This window comes from Coregonus lavaretus, assembly GCF_964263955.1.
Source record: "Coregonus lavaretus genome assembly, chromosome: 4".
NCBI lineage: Eukaryota > Metazoa > Chordata > Actinopteri > Salmoniformes > Salmonidae > Coregonus > Coregonus lavaretus.
Window position 1 is genome coordinate 9,362,783 of NC_139991.1, and position 19,043 is coordinate 9,381,825.

The window sequence follows — 19,043 nt, forward strand, 5'->3', positions numbered from 1 at the left end:
GGTGCTGCGCCCCGGCTCACGTCATCAGCATGCTAATGTGTGGTCCCTCCACTGCAGTGTGTAGCTACTGGGCCTGCTGCCCCTGTGTGCTCTGCTCATACAAGGGAATTTTGCTGGAGTTCAGAGAGTGGTCACCTCCTCGTGAGATAACACAGACGCATACACAGCAGGGCATGGGGCCCAATGTGAGAATATCACTGAGAATATGCTCAATACTTGACTTAGAAAACACTTAAGTTTTGTTATTACTGTATGTGTTCTTGTAGGTAACAACTATTGTTTTAATTCATTGTTATACTCAAAGTAGCAAAAACAACTTTTTCTTTTACAATCAACTTTCGGGTTATAGTGCAACTAAAGTGGTTACTTGAATATAATAAAAACACTAACATCAAGTTGAAGTGACTATTGAAATGCCGAATATAATATTTGTGTGATTAAATTTTTCCATTGCAATTGGAGGCATTTCTTCAGACACTGATATAATAGGGCTACTTCTAGAATATGAGTAGTCCTAAATCTTTTTTCTTACACTAATGGTTCAATACATTACATTTGAACAGCCAGTATTTCAATATTACAGTCAAAACGTTTTGATAGTGAATGCAGCATTTGTTGTATTGTTTCATTCGAATATATGTTTTACTTTACTAGTTCTAGTTCTAGCAATGTAGACCTACAAGCATCTACAGCAACAAGTATTCGGATACTTAAAAAAAATAAAATTGCAAACCAGATAACGTAATGTTTTATCAGTGAGAATAACCCATAATCTCAAGGTTGAAAAAATACATAACCACACATTAAAATAATAACTCCAATTTAAATGTTATTTAGCAATGGCTATACTGACAACAGCCTACTACATTTCAGTAAAAACAACCCCACATCCAGAATGCCGTATTTCAGAAAAGGCAGTCTGTGAGCCTGTTGTGCCTTTATAAGAGAAGGATAAATAGTTCTCGGCGGTGGCCACGCGTTTTCCTCCCTCTCTTTGAAACCGAATCCGAGGCGAATCCCCCCCCCCCCCCCCCCTCTAACTGCTGGCTTTGATTTGTTACGGGTTAATTGCAACATACACTCCGATTACACAGTTACACATTGGACATGAGTTTTCGACCTCCAACAGATATTTGTCTTATTTTATATCCAACCATAGGCTATTGTGTTGTTAGCTAACTCCTTTAACATGACCATCAATAGGCTAATGGATGTAACCTATACTAATGAATTAGAAGTGTTCACCTATAGGCCTATTCTTGTCTAAACCTCAATCAATTCCTAAATATGTGTGGCCTATTTTCACATGAAAATATTTGGTTGATTACCAGTATCTGAATATTAAGGGCTGTGTTATGACGAATAGTTTGAAGACAACTAAAATAGAACACCCCAAAAAGATTTAAAGGCCTTCCTGTTGCACCACACAGTGGAATAGACTGAACTGTATCAGCATGTATAATTGTCCCTAAAAAAACATTTTTTTAACCTAGGGAAAAAAAGAACATTCGAGAAGTGTCAAAATAATGGAAACAGAAATAATTGTATAGGTGTTTCAGCCAGTTAAACAAACTGCATGCCAATACGTTTAATTTTATACAAATCGTGTGTAGTAATATACAGACTAATCTAAAGACACTCGAGTATGCAAATACTCAGCATAACATCATGTACAATTTATACAGTGCTGAAAAATAACGGGTGTCTACACGGATATATACACCTAAATAGACATGTAACTAACAGTGCTTACATCTTTATCTTCCATTTCCGTTTTAAAACAAATAAGAACGCATCATGGCAAATATTGCCAATAAAGCATACTTCCAGATTGTGGCTATAATTGTACAATTAAAAATATGCACAGAATAAATAAGATGTTGCGCTTTGCTATTCAAAAAAAGTGCCTTAATCTTTCCTTAATTCAGATAATGTATTGTTGTTAATTAAAAAATGCAATGCATGGTGTAGCCTAATAGCTTAGTCCAAACTTCTCAGAAAATAAAATAAAAATCTAACTATCATTTCGATGGAGCCGAGTAGCCTAACCCGGATAAATGAGCAATGAAAATGTCCCCGCAGTATATCTTTTGAATGCATAACAAAAATAATACACATAATTGTACATTGTAAAATATTCTCAAGTGGTAGTCATCCGCCCGCAGAGCTATAGTACCAAGCGGCAGCTGGGGTTGAGATGCATGAGGTGAGTGTCAACCGGTGTCTGCTTTACCTCTTGTGTGGCACACAGACATTTCTTGAAAAAGCCCACAGCTTAGGCCTACACCACAAGGCTGTTCTGTGATATGTCCACTCCCTTTTTGGTTTCTGAGAGAGATCAACATTGAAGTTTAACAAAATCTGCTTTCGCACGTATTTATGTCTCTGTACCAAATCCTTTTTTGTGTGAAAAGTAGTTTAGTTTATGGGTTCTCTGGCGTTACTGTTGCTTCTCTTACAGCGCGTTCCAGGGCCTGCCTTCTATCCTTGGGTTGCTCGCTCGTCTCAGCCCTGCAGCCGCTTTGGCTTTAGTGGCTCAAGTCAGTGATGTCCGTTATTCACTGTAAGTGCTGTCACATGACGCAGGGCTTGATGTCCTGGTAGGCGACCTGTTGGTGATGATAGTAGGAGCTGCTGCTGGGCGAATGCATCGTTGAGGACGTCATCGCGTTGAAGGAGAAGACGAACTCCTTCCGGTCACACATACTGGGAGACTGGGAATGGTACCGTGGAATACCTGAGAAAACAGATACAAGAGTAAATCATATTTTGAATCACCTTATGCCATATAGCATGCCAACCCAATGTGAGTGTGTTGCTGTCAATTGGCAAAAACCGTATGGATGTCTTTTTGAATAGGCTAGTAAGAACCACAAGTCGAAAAGGATATAGGCCAGGGTTTTAAAGAAAAGGTGGTAGCAAATTAGTTAGAAATACATATTTGTTGGGAAAGGAAAGATAATAAACTAGTATTGCCACTGGGGGATTGCATATAGCCCTAACTTATCCATAATAATAAAACACATTTACCTTTGTCTATAGAAATAAAATGTTTAAAAAATAATAGGCCTATTTTCAAAAGTGACTTCTGAGCTTTTTGATGTTGGCCTAGTTGGTTATTTATAGGGTGAATTGTAATATTGTGCATCGTATTATTTGGGTAGACAATCGTTCATTTAATTTGGGAAAACCCCGGTCTGTCTACCCCTCTGATTGGGGCTGAGAACCGTCTGGAGAGCTCGATGGTGGGATAGTACTAATTGACAGTGGCCTGCTCGCACGCGAATCCCGGAGGACCGTGTGCCTCGGGGCTTGAGCTGGCTGGCTCGGGCTTGCGCTTGTTGTTCTTGTCTTTAGATTGGCACCATTCTAAACACATGTCCCAGAAGACGTGCCACCCGCGTGCCTCCTGAAACCACCTCCAGGAATTTATTAGGAAAACAGAGTGAGGGTTTGTTAGTTGTCCCACTCCTTGGCCAGTTAAATGAGGACAGGAAACTGAATTACTTAACTTCCTTGCTAGATAATTAGACGATGGTTTCTTGCGTCCATTTCCGTATTTCCAAGATAACAGAACCATAATTTTTACCAATATTTTCCGCAAAAAACTGTGGCATATTGGAGTTGTTGTAGGCCTATGTGAAAACAAATGCACTGAGCATGCCCAGTGCTCAGTCCATATCTTTGCCCACTGCACTGATTGCAGTAGGCGAAGGCTGCCTAAAGACCTTTAAATTATTGCTATAGTCCTACTATATGCAATCTTCGTTTGTTAAGATTGTATCTGCCTTCTACGAAGCAATGCTCCATAGGCCTAGATATTTTCATATTTTTCTTCACCTCGTTTATAATTTACTTTAGAAGTTTTTTATTTGGTTCAAAGCAATTAGTGGGCTATAGCCTAGGCCTAGTGTTTATTTCGCACACATTTTATTGGGTATGACTGACTGTAAAATGCATGCGTAATCATTTGGAGATGTTCGTTTACCTTGCAAGTCCGTGTTACTGTGTCCGTTCTGATGAAGATTATACTGGTCTAGAGAGTGCGTGGGTAAACTGGGCTGCAGCGGGTTCGCTCCGGGGTTGCAGGGAGACAGTGGCTGCTGCTTGATGTAAGAACCTCCGTTATTCAGAGAGGATGAAGGCGCTTGAGCCCAGGCCGAGCTTGAGTAGACGGGATGCGGCTCCATCACTCCCCCGCTGGTGAGGAGGGGCGAGCCTGAATTGTCGTGGTGGTACTCGCTCCCCGTGGATCCTGCGCAACTCCCCATGTAGGAATGTCCACTGTTGGCCGATAAGTGGGACATGGAGTGCCCGGCCAGTCCCATCCCCTCCATGTTGCCTGCCAAGTGTCCATTCATCATCCCAATCCCGCTGTCCAGAGACAAGCCGTTGGGCGGACAGGACAGGCCCCCGCCGCTTCCCTGGAAGTTATAGGACTCGGGGAGGTGGTTGAATCCCAGGCCATTCATCATGCTGTACATTGGCTTCAGCGCCTGGCATTTACGCCTGAAGCCCCGCGGCCTCCTGCGGAAGGATCCCTCCTCGAACATGAACTCACTGGCTGGGTCGATAGTCCAGTAGTGGCCCTTCCCGGGCCGTCCGAGCCCCTTGGGCAGCTTTATGAAGCACTCATTCAGGGACAAGTTGTGACGCACGGAATTCTTCCATCCTTGGTAGGAGCCTCTGAAAAACGGGAAGCGGCTCTGGAGGAACTGGTAAATTTCACTGAGCGTCAGGCGTTTGGTGGGAGAGCTCTGGATAGCCATGACTATCAGCGCTATGTAAGAGTAGGGGGGTTTCTCCGGGCGGCGGATCCCTGCGTTGGTCTTTTTGGTTTTAGTGGTGGAGGAGGCGGTCTCCATCACAGTAGTCTGTCCGTGGGGCTTCTCCGGGGCAGACATCGGGCTGCTCTGGGCAGGAGTCTGCGCTGGGGGCTGCTGGATCTCTGCCGTCATTAGTTAGCCTATCTGCGCAATGGCAAAAATGTTTGACAAAAATATCCACGTCCTCGTTTTGAAGTAGTTCTAGAAACTTCGTATAAATAATCAAAGAAAGGTTTAAATGGTTACCAATAATCTCGATGCTGTGGAACTACACACGGTCAAAAGCAAAGCTGAATTTCTGTAAACCGTGCGTTATTGCGCTCTTCCTTTTGGTGCCTAAATTCCTTAGCCAATGTGAACCCTAAAATCCGTAGTGAGTGTTCAAATTGAAATGGGGGAGCAACGGGAGCTACTTCAACTTCAGTCGGTGTGTTCTCGTGCGTCCGGAGGAGCTCGCCTTTTACTTATCCGTTGCCATCAGCGCCTTGCTTGCTCGAGCTCTTGACCATCAGGACGTCATTGGCGCGCGGGGCCCGCCCAGTCCCCTCCCACTCCATCGTGATGGGCTGTGGTGTGAGCACATCTGCCTGGCTTTAGTTTGTCTGGGAGCAGTTTTTTTCCAACTCAGAATCAGTGAAGGGATCTTTCTTAACACTCAAATTACACTTTATTGATCAATAAAGTATCCTTTTTTTATTTTATGAAACAGGAATTATTTTTAAAATATAGGACATAGCTTACTTGAATATCTGTTTTCAGAATATAAATGGAAGCCTAATGCAACAGGCTACAGAGGCCTATACTAGAACTTTGCAACGTTGAAAAGTCTTTATTTTCGAAGCGACATATTTCTTTAAAAAAAGTTATTGAAAATGCATGTTTTTAGTAAGCTTGTGTGCACAACCACCGTGATATATAACACTGGTTTTCCAGTTGTCAGGTACAGCAGACTAACCTCACCATAGCACATTTCACTGACTTTGACTTATTAAAGTTTGGAGTATGTTTAAAATGTTGCTTAAAATACGCTTATTTGAAAGAAAATGCCTCTATTAAAAACCACGCTGCTGATTTCTTTAAAAGATAGACAGGAACATGGGCAGGATGTTTATACAGCAAAATGTAAACATTTTCCCTGGCCTTCTTTAAATAAAAAATCAAGCAAAAAGCCCCGCTAGATCAGCTCATACTCAATCTGATGCATTATGTCCGTTTTAGACAGCTCCTTTTGTATGGATAGGACTTTTCAACGTAAATGCAAAAAGGGATTTCAATCATGTATAATTATGTTCACACAGGAGAACAGAGGGGAAGAGCGCCCTGAGCCTAGCCGAACACTGTGCACTGAAACTCGGATGAGGACTTCAGATCGACGCCCACCAAACTCTCTCCCCTCAGAATGGTGCTCGAATCAAGGTAAGTCACTTTCAACTTTTGTCAGTTAAAACAAGACAGCGATTTGGCTGCGGGCCGTCTTCTCAATTTAGTTCCAATCGAGATTTACTAGACCTGTTGTGCAGTTAGAAGTGCGAATTAGATAGGACGCGGGCACCATATTAAGGTCTAATTAGGCATTTGATTGTAATGTGGTGGGCAGCCTAACCAGACTATAGTGTCACAGAAAAATAGGAAATAAATATAATCTGAGTTACAAAGTTAAGCGATGTGTAGCACATAGGCCTACTTTATTTAGCTTTTTGAAAGTTCGAAGGGTATTCCTTGTTAACAAAGAACTGTCTTAGGCTCATCATTTTCATAAACATGACAATAGACAAGGCTTATCATTTAGAAAATTAGAATAACAAAATAAGTAATTAGGCTACATTTAGAAAATGTATTGTTTTTAAGCAGCACTTTTTACTATAGGTCTCCAAGCGCTTCATTGCACCTCATCCACCATTCTAAATGTAAACAGTTTCTGGCTATTCATTTAATCCTTGAACCGGTAGGCTATATGTATGTGTGTAGTGGAGAGCCGCCGGTCCATAGACTAAATCTGTTGACAGTGGACTGTTCAATGTTCGCCGGAGAGCGCACAAGCTCCCAGCCCCTCAACCCTCACTCCCCGGGCTAGCTCGCGGTGGTTCTGCTGTTTTGGTCTGCCGTGTTGTTAGACTATTTTATTATGCGCTATTGCTCGATTACAATAGTGTAATTAATGCACATATTGGATATGCAATAACTCAAATCAGTCACAGATATTTTGGCAAATTGTAAATACTAAATGTCTTAATACGTTTTGGGTCTCATAAAAGTAGGCTATACAGGCTACTGTTTTTTCTTTTTCTTGACTAAGATTTTTGAACAGTCTTTGGAATTAAAATATTCTAGAAATAAATGTAGTGGTCCTGCAAATATGCGTCTACACGTGAATATTGTGGGCTATTTAGGCCTACTCATTTTATAAAACTTCGAAAACTAAAATCATGCCATTTTGATGTGGCCTATCTATTAAAACGTAAGATGGTGTTCTGAAGCGTGTATAGGCCTAAATGTATTTGAAGGACAGCCTGTGTTACAATAAATATCGTTGTTGGCTTGGCTCCTTCGTGATGTTTTTGCCAAAGGGGAAAGCAAATATGAAAATATACAAATCTCCGTTGTCAACTACACAGGGCATGCGAGAGGTACAATGGTGTGATTTGCTGTTGCGGCTGAGTTTGAAACCCAAGTAAAGAAATGTATATAGGTAGTAGTATTGTTTTAACCGGTCCCTACACCGGGCGCTCGCTTGGAATGAGGCCCACGCATTTATCAGGGGAGCGGACCACCCAGCGCGCAGAGAGAGGGGGCAGGCGCGCTCCCGTCCTCTCTTTCCCCCTGCATTTAATTACCGTTGATGACTTCATTCTGAGAATCACGCCCTTGTTTCAACACATCGTGACCGTCCACACGCCGAATGGCCCTCTCACACACTTTAACCCCACCACTCGTCTTTGACATGCACTTTGAAAAACTAATGTCCACGGCTAATTGATCCCTAAATGTTTACCCAAACCAGTGGGACGCGAGTTGCTCCATTGATCGTTGAAGGGGGACGCGCCGATGACTGGCGCGTTGTTAAACCCCTCCGCAAAAAGCTGTTGACAGCTACGCATAATTATTAATGGTCCCTCTGGACTCTCAGTTGATATTATAGACTATTTTCCGTCAGTCGAAATATTGTTACTGCGTGGTTTTAAACGAGTTATGGTGTCCTCTAAATTCTATTGATTTCTTTCCACAGAACATTGTATAATGAAGTTATTATAGAACATTGGCTGAAGTCACATTGGCCGTATTTAGCTTCTATATGTTTCTTAGATAACATGCTTTACCGCCTTACCCATGTTAGGCAGCCTAATGGTTACATGGACGTATTGTAAAGAGGGAGGAAAGGGTTCACTCCAATTATATAGATTTACGCCCATAATGTCACGGTTGGAGGATCGTGTTTGTCGTCATTTTACGGCAATCCGAGGTCACCGCTTCCCAGTTGCCCCTCGTAGTTTAATTCATGTACTTTTTCCATGACGTCCACCAATGAAATATTTGACAGCGTTGCATCCTCAGGAATGTTCGACCACTTAGGTGGAGGAATTCCACATCATTCCCAGCAGTATGCGTTTTTGTCTCAACAGAGAGCCTCTCCAAATGGTCTTATTGTTATCCAATCGACGAAATTTGACCCAAAGGCCTATTTTCTTTTTTTTTACATGGACGTAATGATGCATTATATTGTTGAGGGAGTGTTGAGGTTTTACCTATATGTTGAAATGACCATAAAGAAAGATGATATACATTAGATATCCATTTTGCAGCAGACCTCAACCAGTACAGTACCATCTTTTACCCGTGCACACACCCAAATACACATTTGAAACACATGGCCTTTAATTGAGCAACTTTTGTTGAACAACTACAACACTGTGCGTGGACATTTCAATCAACTGTGATAGGCATACTGCTGAAGCTGTGCACCAACAGTGATACACTCGGAGTCTATTTATCTTGCATTCACTGCGAGGGAGATTGTAATTCAGGCTAAACCTTGAATTAGCCTACTTACTTTATATCATATAGCCTATCATAGCTTGTCCAAGACTCACCCAATTATACATTAGAACTGCTACTACTTTCTTTAGTTAATGTGACTGTGAGGTGATTCCTCGACAATGCTATAAGAGAGAAACCTCAGCATGTCACATGCTGTTTTACCCACCACAAATGCCAAATCTGATACATTTTTCTTTTTAACTGAATTATATATATATATTTTTTTTACAGCTGCCATTACCATTCAGAAAACTTTGTAATGGGAAAATGAGACTCCAGAACAAAAATGAATTGTTTTTGATTAAGGGGTCATTCAAAATCAACCGGTGTAGGCTTCTGGACATTTAACAAACTACTGTTGTAATTAGTCCTATAGGCCATTTGGGAATATATAATTTTTAAACAACATTTGTCCAGAGTTTGTTTAGAAACTGAAATGACGGTCTCGGCACTGAGAAATCAGTGTGTTACCGCTTCAGTGTTGGATTGGAGACGGGGAGGGTCACCAAAAGGCTGCAGCAGAGTTGTTTGGAGAGCTTTATGACGGATTGATCGATCAAATTTATAACTGCACCTTAGGGCCGCAAGTTCATTGGACCTGGATACACTTGAAGTCGCTTCTTTGCACGCCTCAGGATTTTAGAATAGAACCTTGAGTGCATGATTTGGAATTATGCTTTGTTTACTTGGTAAAGCATTTGCTAAATGTCAAGAGATGCATTTGTTTTGATTCTAAATATAGGATAATGTTAAAAATATATATATTAGGGTATAGTTGTGCCATGCCTAAATATTATTATTCAATGGTTTACTGCAGAATAACAATTACGCTTTGCAATTCTGTCCTTTCTCTTATTTGACCCATGTGTGGGCTATGGACTGTTGTGTCTTGGGCAATTAACCAACGTGATCACACAAAAGAACCTCACGTGAAGGCCATAATGCTAGTACTATGCAAATGTCATTACAGTGCCTTCAGAAAGTATTCATACCCCTTGATTTTTTCCACATTTTGTTGTTACAAAGTTAGATTAAAATGGATGTAATTGTAATTTTTTGTCAACGATTTACACAAAATACTCTGTCAAAGTAGAAGAACAATTCTAAAAAAAAATATTATGAAAAATAAAACACTAATTTATCTTGATCAGATTAGTATTCAAAGCCCTTGAGTCAATACATTTTAGGATCACATTTGGCAGCGATTACAGCAGTGAGTTTTTCTGGGTATGTCTCTAAGAGCTTACCACAACTGGATTGTGCAACATTTTCCCATTATTCTTTTCAACATTGCTAGACAACAATTTTCAGGTCTTGCCATTGATTTTCAAGCAGATTTATGTCAAAACGGTAACTTGGCCACTCAGGAACATTCACTGTCTTCTTGGTAAGCAACTCCAGTGTAGATTTGGCCTTCTGTTTTAGGTTATTGTCCTGCTGAAAGGTGAATTCATCACCCAGTGTCTGGTGGAAAGCTGACTGAACCAGGTTTTCCTCTAGGATTTTGCCTGTGCTTAGCTCCATTCCGTTTCTTTTGTTTTCCTGAAAAACTCCCCAGTCCTTAACGATGACAAGCATACCCATAACATGATGCAGCCACCACTATGCTTGCAAATATGGAGAGTGGTACTCCGTAATGTGTTGTATTGGAGTTACCCTAAACATAACACTGTATTCCGGACATAAAGTTAATTGCTTAGCCACATTTTTGGCGGTATTAGTTTAGTGCCTTGTTGCAAACAGGATGCATGTTTTGGAATATTTGTATTCTGTACAAGCCTCCTTTTCACTCTGTCAATTAGGTTAGTATTGTGGAGTAACTACACTGTTGTTGATCCATCCTCAGTTTTCACAGCCATTATACTCTGTAACTGTTTTAAAGTCACCATTGGCCTCATGGTGAAATCCCTGAGCGTTTTCCTTCCTCTCTGGCAACTGAGTTAGGAAGGACACCTGTATCTTTGTAGTGACTGGGTGTATTGATACACCATCCAAAGTGTAATTAATAACTTCATCATGCTCAAAGGTATATTCAATGTTTTTTTTTTACCCATCTACCAATAGGTGCCCTTCTTTGTAAGCCATTGGAAAACCTCCCTGGTCTTTGTTGTTGAATCTGTGTTTGAAATTCACTGCTCAACTGAGGGGCCTTACAGATAATTGTATCTGTGGGGTGCACTATTATTGCACAGAGTCCATGCAACTTATTATGTGACTTGTTAAGCACATTTTTACTCCTGAATGTATGTGGGCTTGCCATAACAAAGGGGTTGAATACTTATTGACTCAAGACATTTCAGCTTTTCATTTTTTATTAATTTGTAAAAATGTCCAAAAACATATTTCCACTTTGATGTTATGGGGTAATGTGTGTGTATAGGCCAGTAAAAAATAATAATCTCTATTTAATCCATTTTAAATTCAGGCTGTAACACAACAAAATGTGGAAAAAGTGGAGGCATGTGAATACTTTCTGAAGGCACTGCTAAATGTAGATATACCACTCCCAAAATTGTTCTGAGTAAATAAAGGTTAATAAATGAATACAAGATCTTAATTTGAACAAGAATGGAAATAATATTTAGGTAAAATTGAATTCTGAAATCCTGAAACGAACATATTTTATCTTACAAGAAATATTACACATATTTGTAATATTTATAATAATACACATATTGTGCATGTTATGTAACTCAGGGCGTCCTGGGAGAATGCAACAGACCTCTATCCATATTGTCAAAATATGTAGGCCTATGGGTATATATACTTTTGTCCTATTTTTACATGTGATATATTTCTTAAGGAGTAGTTAAAGGGAAACATGGGAACTAAGAGAGGAAATAGGTGCACATGTGCGCCCAGTCAGGTAATGCCGTTATGTAACCTAATTACGCACAGGAACATCCAGTGTTCAATACCAGTAGGATACTTGGAGGGTACATATTACATGCACATTGGGTTGCTGTAATCACTGTATGGAAAACAGTTCAACAATTTAAAATGTTGTCTTTGTTTTAAAAGGCATGTGCTGAGAACAATCATTATACAATGCATCAATAATTTAGTTTATCAAGAACGAGTGCAGATATCTTGATACATTACAATGAAAATACTCATTCACACTTTACATGCGCACGTGTAGCCTATTTGTAAATGTACCATTTGAAATCCAACAACGAAATCAACAAAGGTATGCATCATTTCTTTTTTTCCTTTGTTTTATGACAGTAGCTAAATTTTAAAAAATCGTTGTAATATCAACAACAATTTGTCCCTTCAGTCATTTTCTTATCTACTTTCATGGACATTGACAATATAAAATATACATATGAATGTAAAGTTTAATTTTAAGCAATTTAGGGGGACATTTCACCTGTCATTGTCCCAAGAACACAAACAATGTTGATTCCCTTTTACACTCTCTTGGCTGTTTTCGCAACAAGCATCATCAGTATATACATTACTGCAGATTTCAATTTCAAATGGTCTGAAACTAGATATCTCTGTCTCATGCGTCGCTTAGGCCGTCTAGCGTTGTCATTTTAATTGAAAACAGTATAATATCGAGGTGTGTGCACCCCCTCATCACTTTCTCTGGCGCGGTAGGTGGCCGTGTATATTTTTGTTCAAGTGGTGTTTATGTGAATGAGAAAGGACTGGATTGCTAGCAGACCGCTGATTGCGCTCATTGGGCCCCTACATTGATCTGAACGGTATAGTTGATGGGCCCCACCCTTTCATGCAATCAACAGCACTATAGAATCGCGTTCTACGACTTTTTAATTTACTTGGCGAGATCTCGCCACTGGACCTCCAAGGTGCGCGCCGGTGTGCGTAAAGGCGAGGGAGAGGGGAGTCCTTTTGGTGCTGTAACTCCGCTGTCCCACGATACCGAGGACACCACCCACGGTATAAAGGATTAAACAGCACGCACACACATCTACCATGAACAAAACGAATACACCATATCCCACTGGGCACAAACTGGTTGAGTCAGCTTTGTTTCAAAGTAATTTGTCAACATATTGTGACGTTGAATCTACCTGGAAAATACATTGAATTTGCAAAAAGTCATCAATATAAACAGTTGTTTTGAGGGTGAAATTTCAACCACAGAATTTTGTCATCATGGTAACCAATTTTCAACATAGACAAACCTTGTATAAAATACGTTGAATTTGTACCTTTGAAACAACATCAGATCTTCAACATTATATCCACTATCAGAAAAAAAACAATAGGCTGGGCAGCACCTCCTACAGGAGAGTTGATCTATCTACAGCTATCTATTTGGTCTCCCATGCAGTGTTTTAACCAAGCCCACCTTTGGTATTTTCCACTGACTACTACCAATGTGCTATAGTGAGAATGACTGTTGAGAGATCTCTTAACTAAATATATATACTGTTGCTATCGAAGTCATTCTGAAGGGTAATTAGAGCAAATTAAATGTAACAATACGCTATAAGTCATATCATCAATGAAACTATTTAGGCCTATATAGCATTTGTAAAGACATAAACAGCTATTGTTTCAATTCAACCCAGGATTCAACTAAAAATAGACAATAAATAGGCCTAGGACTTTAAGCTTTGGTTGATGTCAAATGTAATCTTCAAGTTAATAATGAATATGTTGGATTCACCTCTCCAGTTCATCCAAAAATCAAAGTTAAAGAATATGACTAAATCAAACTTTATTTAAAGTGCATTTAAAGTTTGATTTGATTTAGTTATATTCTTTAACTTTGATTTTTGGTAGAGATGGAGACATGAATCCAACATATACATTATTAATTTGTAGACAAACTGGAATTAGTCAGACTAAATCAGTGGCACAAAATATACATCTCCTTCAAATGTTGATATTTGGTTATTCAATATCACTTTTGCAATACAGTAAATAGCATATTAACTTATTAACAAATTGTATGTTGAATTCAGGTCTCCAACTAAACCAAAAATAAAAGTTAAAGAATATGATTAAGCCAGTGGCTCAGTTGAAACTATCTCAGCATTAGATACGTCGCCTATAAATGTTGATATTTGGTTGCTTGCCAACCTAACACAATTCGATATGGCTTGTGTAATACAGTAAATAGCCTAAAGTTAAGGCTACCTTACAAACTAATGTAACAGTTTTTATTCAACCTTAAAATGAGTAACACATCCATGGCCACATTTTGAGGTTACTCTAACTGTAAAAGTCTTATTATGTAATCATAGAAAACGTGCATGTTCAAGATAGCACGAAAAGGTTGCAGGTCTGTGGAGATCTTCGCAATATAAATATCTGTGCAAAATCTCAAACAGCATTGATCACTTGCACTATGTACTTTTAATGTTATCTCAACTACAATCCAGGTCATTCGGTTGTGCTATTAGATGAAGCACAGTGATAATGATTTAAGCTGTTGTATAAATACAAAATATCTGACATTGTATTCCCATTTGAACTTTGTTGTGCTTTTAAATGGTTGAAAGTGGAGTGATAACTCATGGAAAGCTTGGGACTATAAGGTTATATCTGTATTTTTGTCCAAATTGAGTTATTGTCATAGCCTTGTTCTGTTCAATGTTCTCTACCTATATAGTACTCTAAATACCCCAATTCATGTTGTTGAGTTCAAAAGAATACTAGATAAATAATTGCTGACACCATTCAAACCAATGAGGTTTCAGAACTTTAAAGACAATTATCTCTGAGTCATATTTCTGCAGATATAACCTTATAGTACACTCTCGACATTTAGATGACAACTAAACCAAAAATCATACATTGTTTTGCCATTAGAATTTGGTTGTGCTTTTAGATAGATGAAAGCATAGTGATAACACATTGGGAAATCATCAAACTTCTGGCTGTCTTTTTGAGTGGGCGAATAAAGGTTGAAATCTAATTGATCAACGTTTCAACAATAAATTACCCACATTTCCACGTTGAAATGACGTGGTGTGGCCAGTGGGATGTTTCATTCCATTTCAGCTTTCTGTTAATGTCATAGCCTTATCTTCTTTGTGAAGTTGTTGGTGATAAAGGTATTCATATATTGTTGCTGGTAGGCTTGCCATTTAGCCTATGAGCAGGACCTATTTTATTTGCAATGCATCCCACAGTAAGATGTTACTGGTTCATGCAAATGGATATTGATTGATAGAAGGCCCTACAACTTTTTTCTGATCAGAATTAGGGAGACTATAAGCACATGGCACACAACATACACTTTCAGTTCAATGGTCAATTTCCGGTCTTGGGCACATATTAATCTCGTATCTGACACGAACACTTCAGTAATGTTCTTATCACCTGGCTTTGCTCTCTATCTCTTGTTTAGAAGGCTTCACATGCAAAAAGAGTCCAAGACCAGGATTCTCCAGGGGTGGCCTACTACCTCGCGTGACATGTCCATTGATCAATCATGTCTCACACTAAAACAGGAATTTCATGTTGCACTGTGTTGTGTGTGTGTTCGGTGTGTGGGCAAATTCTCCTATCGAAAAATCTTGCATTTACACATTTATATGAAAGCTCTATTTGTCCATTTATTTGGACCACTGACTGTGAGGCTACTAACATGAATTATAATTAACTTGGAATAATGGGCCTTTAATTAACTGATCAGTAAATGCAAGTGATTGTTTTTATGATCTGACCTATGAAATTGAGAATGTATGACTCGTTTTAGAAGTCAAAATGTAATTGAAAGTTCATTATTCGAGTTATGGAAAATACATTCGTTCAATATCTGTAAGCCTTATATTCTGTAGGGAGTGTTATTTGGTGTTGATTATTGAGAACATTGGATTGTGGGTTTCCCTTTGGTCACTCATTCGCCCTCATGCCTGTTCAGTGCTGACATTTCCCTTATCAAGGTCAATTTCGCAGTTTCTGCTGCATTCACGTGGTGTCTCTTGGATAACTAACTATTTATAATGCAAAAATTTAATATGCAATATCATATTACATCTTATCAAACATAAGATAATTCCCATTCAATGCAGGTGAACCTGTATGATAATGAAAAGTTAATATTTTTTAAACTTTTTTTTTTATAGCTAGTTAACATTATTTGTTTGTTCTGCACGACATTGATAGCTAATCATGTTAACTGTATTTGTTTATAGCCTATGTTTTGTGAAAGTGGGTTAGGTAGGCCTATTCGTATGATTATCAATATGAGAATATTAACCCTCTTTCGATGAAGTATCACCCAGAAACCAAAACCAAAACAAGATCTATTTTTATTTTATTTTAAATATGCTACATGAATATATACCAACGTATGCGTTCTTAAAATAGCCGCTGGAACTCAGTCGCACAGTTTATGTTGATATATCCGTAATGTTTTGTTTCATTTTAAACTGGCATTTTATTTCGTTTTTATGCTTGTTAAACTACAATAGACTCTGTATTGTTCTCCTTAAATATAGAGAACCCGCAAACCCCAAATACACGAGATGAGTCATTTTGTGCGCGCAGCGATTGTACTGTGTGAGAACCCCCGGCTTCCCAGGAAAGCTTGGCGCACCAACCAAACAACAACCCTCACCCAACCGTCCCTGAGGTATTGTCAATCCGAAAGCCGCTCCACTTATTCCTCTCAGTAGGATACAACTGCGTATTTTATTCGTAACATAGTCCTCATGTTCTCTGAAATGTGAATCCTTTTTGACAGCCGTATTTTCAGGGGGAAATACGGCTTTTAGGGAATAACAATATGAGTAACGGCATATGTAAAATTCCTTCTGTCTTATTTTGTGATCACACAAGCTCGGCTTACACTACCACAACATTATTTGACATGGCTGAAGGACACGGGTGTTGAAGAGTTGGCAGTTCCAAAAGTTTTACAAACTCAAAACTGTCCAAATGTGGTCAGTGCAAGAAGGAAAATCTTCCAACATTTCAAATATCTGCGATTGACGTTTTAGACACAGACTGACAGCATGTTTGTAGGACAGAAGAAAAACAACAAATATGTAATCGTCATAAGGAAGAAGAGGGTCGCTAAAACAACAATTTAGCCTTATTCTTTTTTAATTTTAGACTTTTTAAAGCTCATTATGATAAACCAAAAGAAAAACACCAGAAACTTTACATTCTTGTGATTGTGGATTTTGTTTCCATTGTGGCAGGGTTTTGTATATTGTTGGCACTTATTTTCAAGTGCTTTTGTCAACTCTTGTTCATCTCCAGTTTCTCAATCTGTAAACTATACCTAAATATAGTCACTCAAGTAATTAAATTACAGTAATCCCTATTTATGTTTATTCTTTTCATTATATATATTTTTTTCAAATTTTTATTTTCTACTTATGTCTGCCTTACAATATTGCCAAGTCAGGACAGTAGCTGCATGCTTTAATCAAGATTGTTTAACAGTGAGACATCTGACAAGGCATTTATTATTTTCTGCACACTATTATTAACTTACTGTGCATTCCTAGAGCTAAATAAGGCTGAACCAAACCAAAGTGCTGTCTAATGTCTGATTACCTCTCTGCTATAACCCCCCTATTGATGCCCATGTTTGTTCAACCAGAGCTGCATCTCTTCTGACTGATCCACTATAACAAACCTTTTTGAGTCATTGAACTAAATTATAATAATCCTCAATAGCCCTCAACCTAATGTAATAGACACCTTTCTTTCATTTCTTTAATGAACCACATAACAGTTCAACTGTATGAAACGTCACTGGGAATTATCAAACGTCCCTTATATTATACTAGTTCACTTAAGTGAAAGCAAATTATACAACCTAACTCCTGATAAAAGCTTGAAATTAAATGGAATTTCAATACACTTGAAATGAAGAGGTGCGCGTATAATGGAGAAATTGTGCCTTTTTGATGGAAATATAGAGGTGGGATTTTGGAGATCAGGTCATCATTTACGCACACTCTCCGCGAATACAGCGGGCCAGCTGGATGATCAGGCGTTCTTTTTCATTTTTTTCGCACAAGGTTATGTTATTGATTTTTAAAATAATTCACAACCCTGTTTCTTCTGATATTAAATCTGTATCATGTACAGCTGTACAGTTTAATGAAAGTTTGCTCATATAACCAACACAACTCTTTATTTTTCCCGTTTCAGCCCTCTGTGTTGGATGAGGGAGAGAAGGTTTGCCAGTGATGACAACAGTTCCTATGACAACCAGACCTCCACCGGGGGATTGCGTCTGTCAGACAGTGCTAATGATAATTGAGAGGTACGGATCGAAAAGATTGAGTATCGCTGTAATCTCGCCTCCAGTGGAATGCCAGAGAAACCGCTATGAGATTACAATTTTTCCCCTCTCACGCACCATATTGCTTAGTCCTGCACTGTTTTACACTGCATGCTTCTACTCTGCTCTATGCTATATTGCTGCTGGAGGCCTCCCAGCCTGCCCCACACAAGGCAGAGAGTGAATGGGTAATGTCACTGTGCGTGTGCAACCTCCTTTGGTGTCCCCCTTCTCTCAGCCTCACACACAACACAGGGCCGGTGGAGGGCAGTTTTTCACAGATGTAAGGGAATACATCAAAAGGGAGAACCCAACTAGAAGAAACCGTCAGAGTAGAACACAACAGAGAGAGGGAGAGTCCGGCCACAGCCAGCTCTGATACAGGTTAGTTACAGAGGCTTTGATAGTTGCTGATGGGACTTTGATTGGAGCATACGCAGGTTTATATGATGCAGGTTTACATGCGTGTTTACTCACATCCCACCATCTCTCTCTCTTTCTGTCTCTCTCCCATTCTGAAGGGGGATTTTCCTGTGGCGAGCCGCTTCGGAAAAAGCAATTAAGAATTCCCAAACAGTGCAAAACAATGGGAGACGTCGTTCTGCAATGCAAGTTCCGAATCCAAGTCAGTCCCTTACGGTTTTCCTCTGAAACGGTCCCCGGCTATATTTAATCCGCCCAGAGAGCAGAACCCACCTACATACAAACCACAAATGTAAACTTTGGGGAGGTGGGTTAGGTGGTGTGGGGTAAGAGGGGATGGTAATTGCCTATTGTGAAGCTTAGGCCTCTCTATTCTGCCATAAACAGGCTTGGCAGCCCACAACATGATACCCCTGCCTCCACTCGACTCTGTTTGAGTTGGGGAGCAGATCCTCCTTGTCTGTGGGAACCCATGGCCCAGCAGTGGTCAGAATCAGTCAGGAATGCTTTGGAATGGTAACACAGCG

General features: G+C 39.5%; 1 protein-coding gene across 1 annotated transcript; it reads right to left on the minus strand.

The window, feature by feature from the left end:
• Nucleotides 1-1,053: 1,053 nt before the first annotated feature.
• On the minus strand, nt 1,054-5,265 carry foxf1 (forkhead box F1). Its single transcript, XM_084160465.1, has 2 exons — nt 3,989-5,265; nt 1,054-2,737 (listed from the first exon to the last, which is right to left on the minus strand). The coding sequence occupies exons 1-2, from the start codon at nt 4,956-4,958 to the stop codon at nt 2,574-2,576; spliced, it is 1,134 nt and encodes a 377-aa protein (XP_084016591.1). The 5' UTR covers nt 4,959-5,265; the 3' UTR covers nt 1,054-2,573.
• Between the last annotated feature and the right edge of the window lie 13,778 nt (nt 5,266-19,043).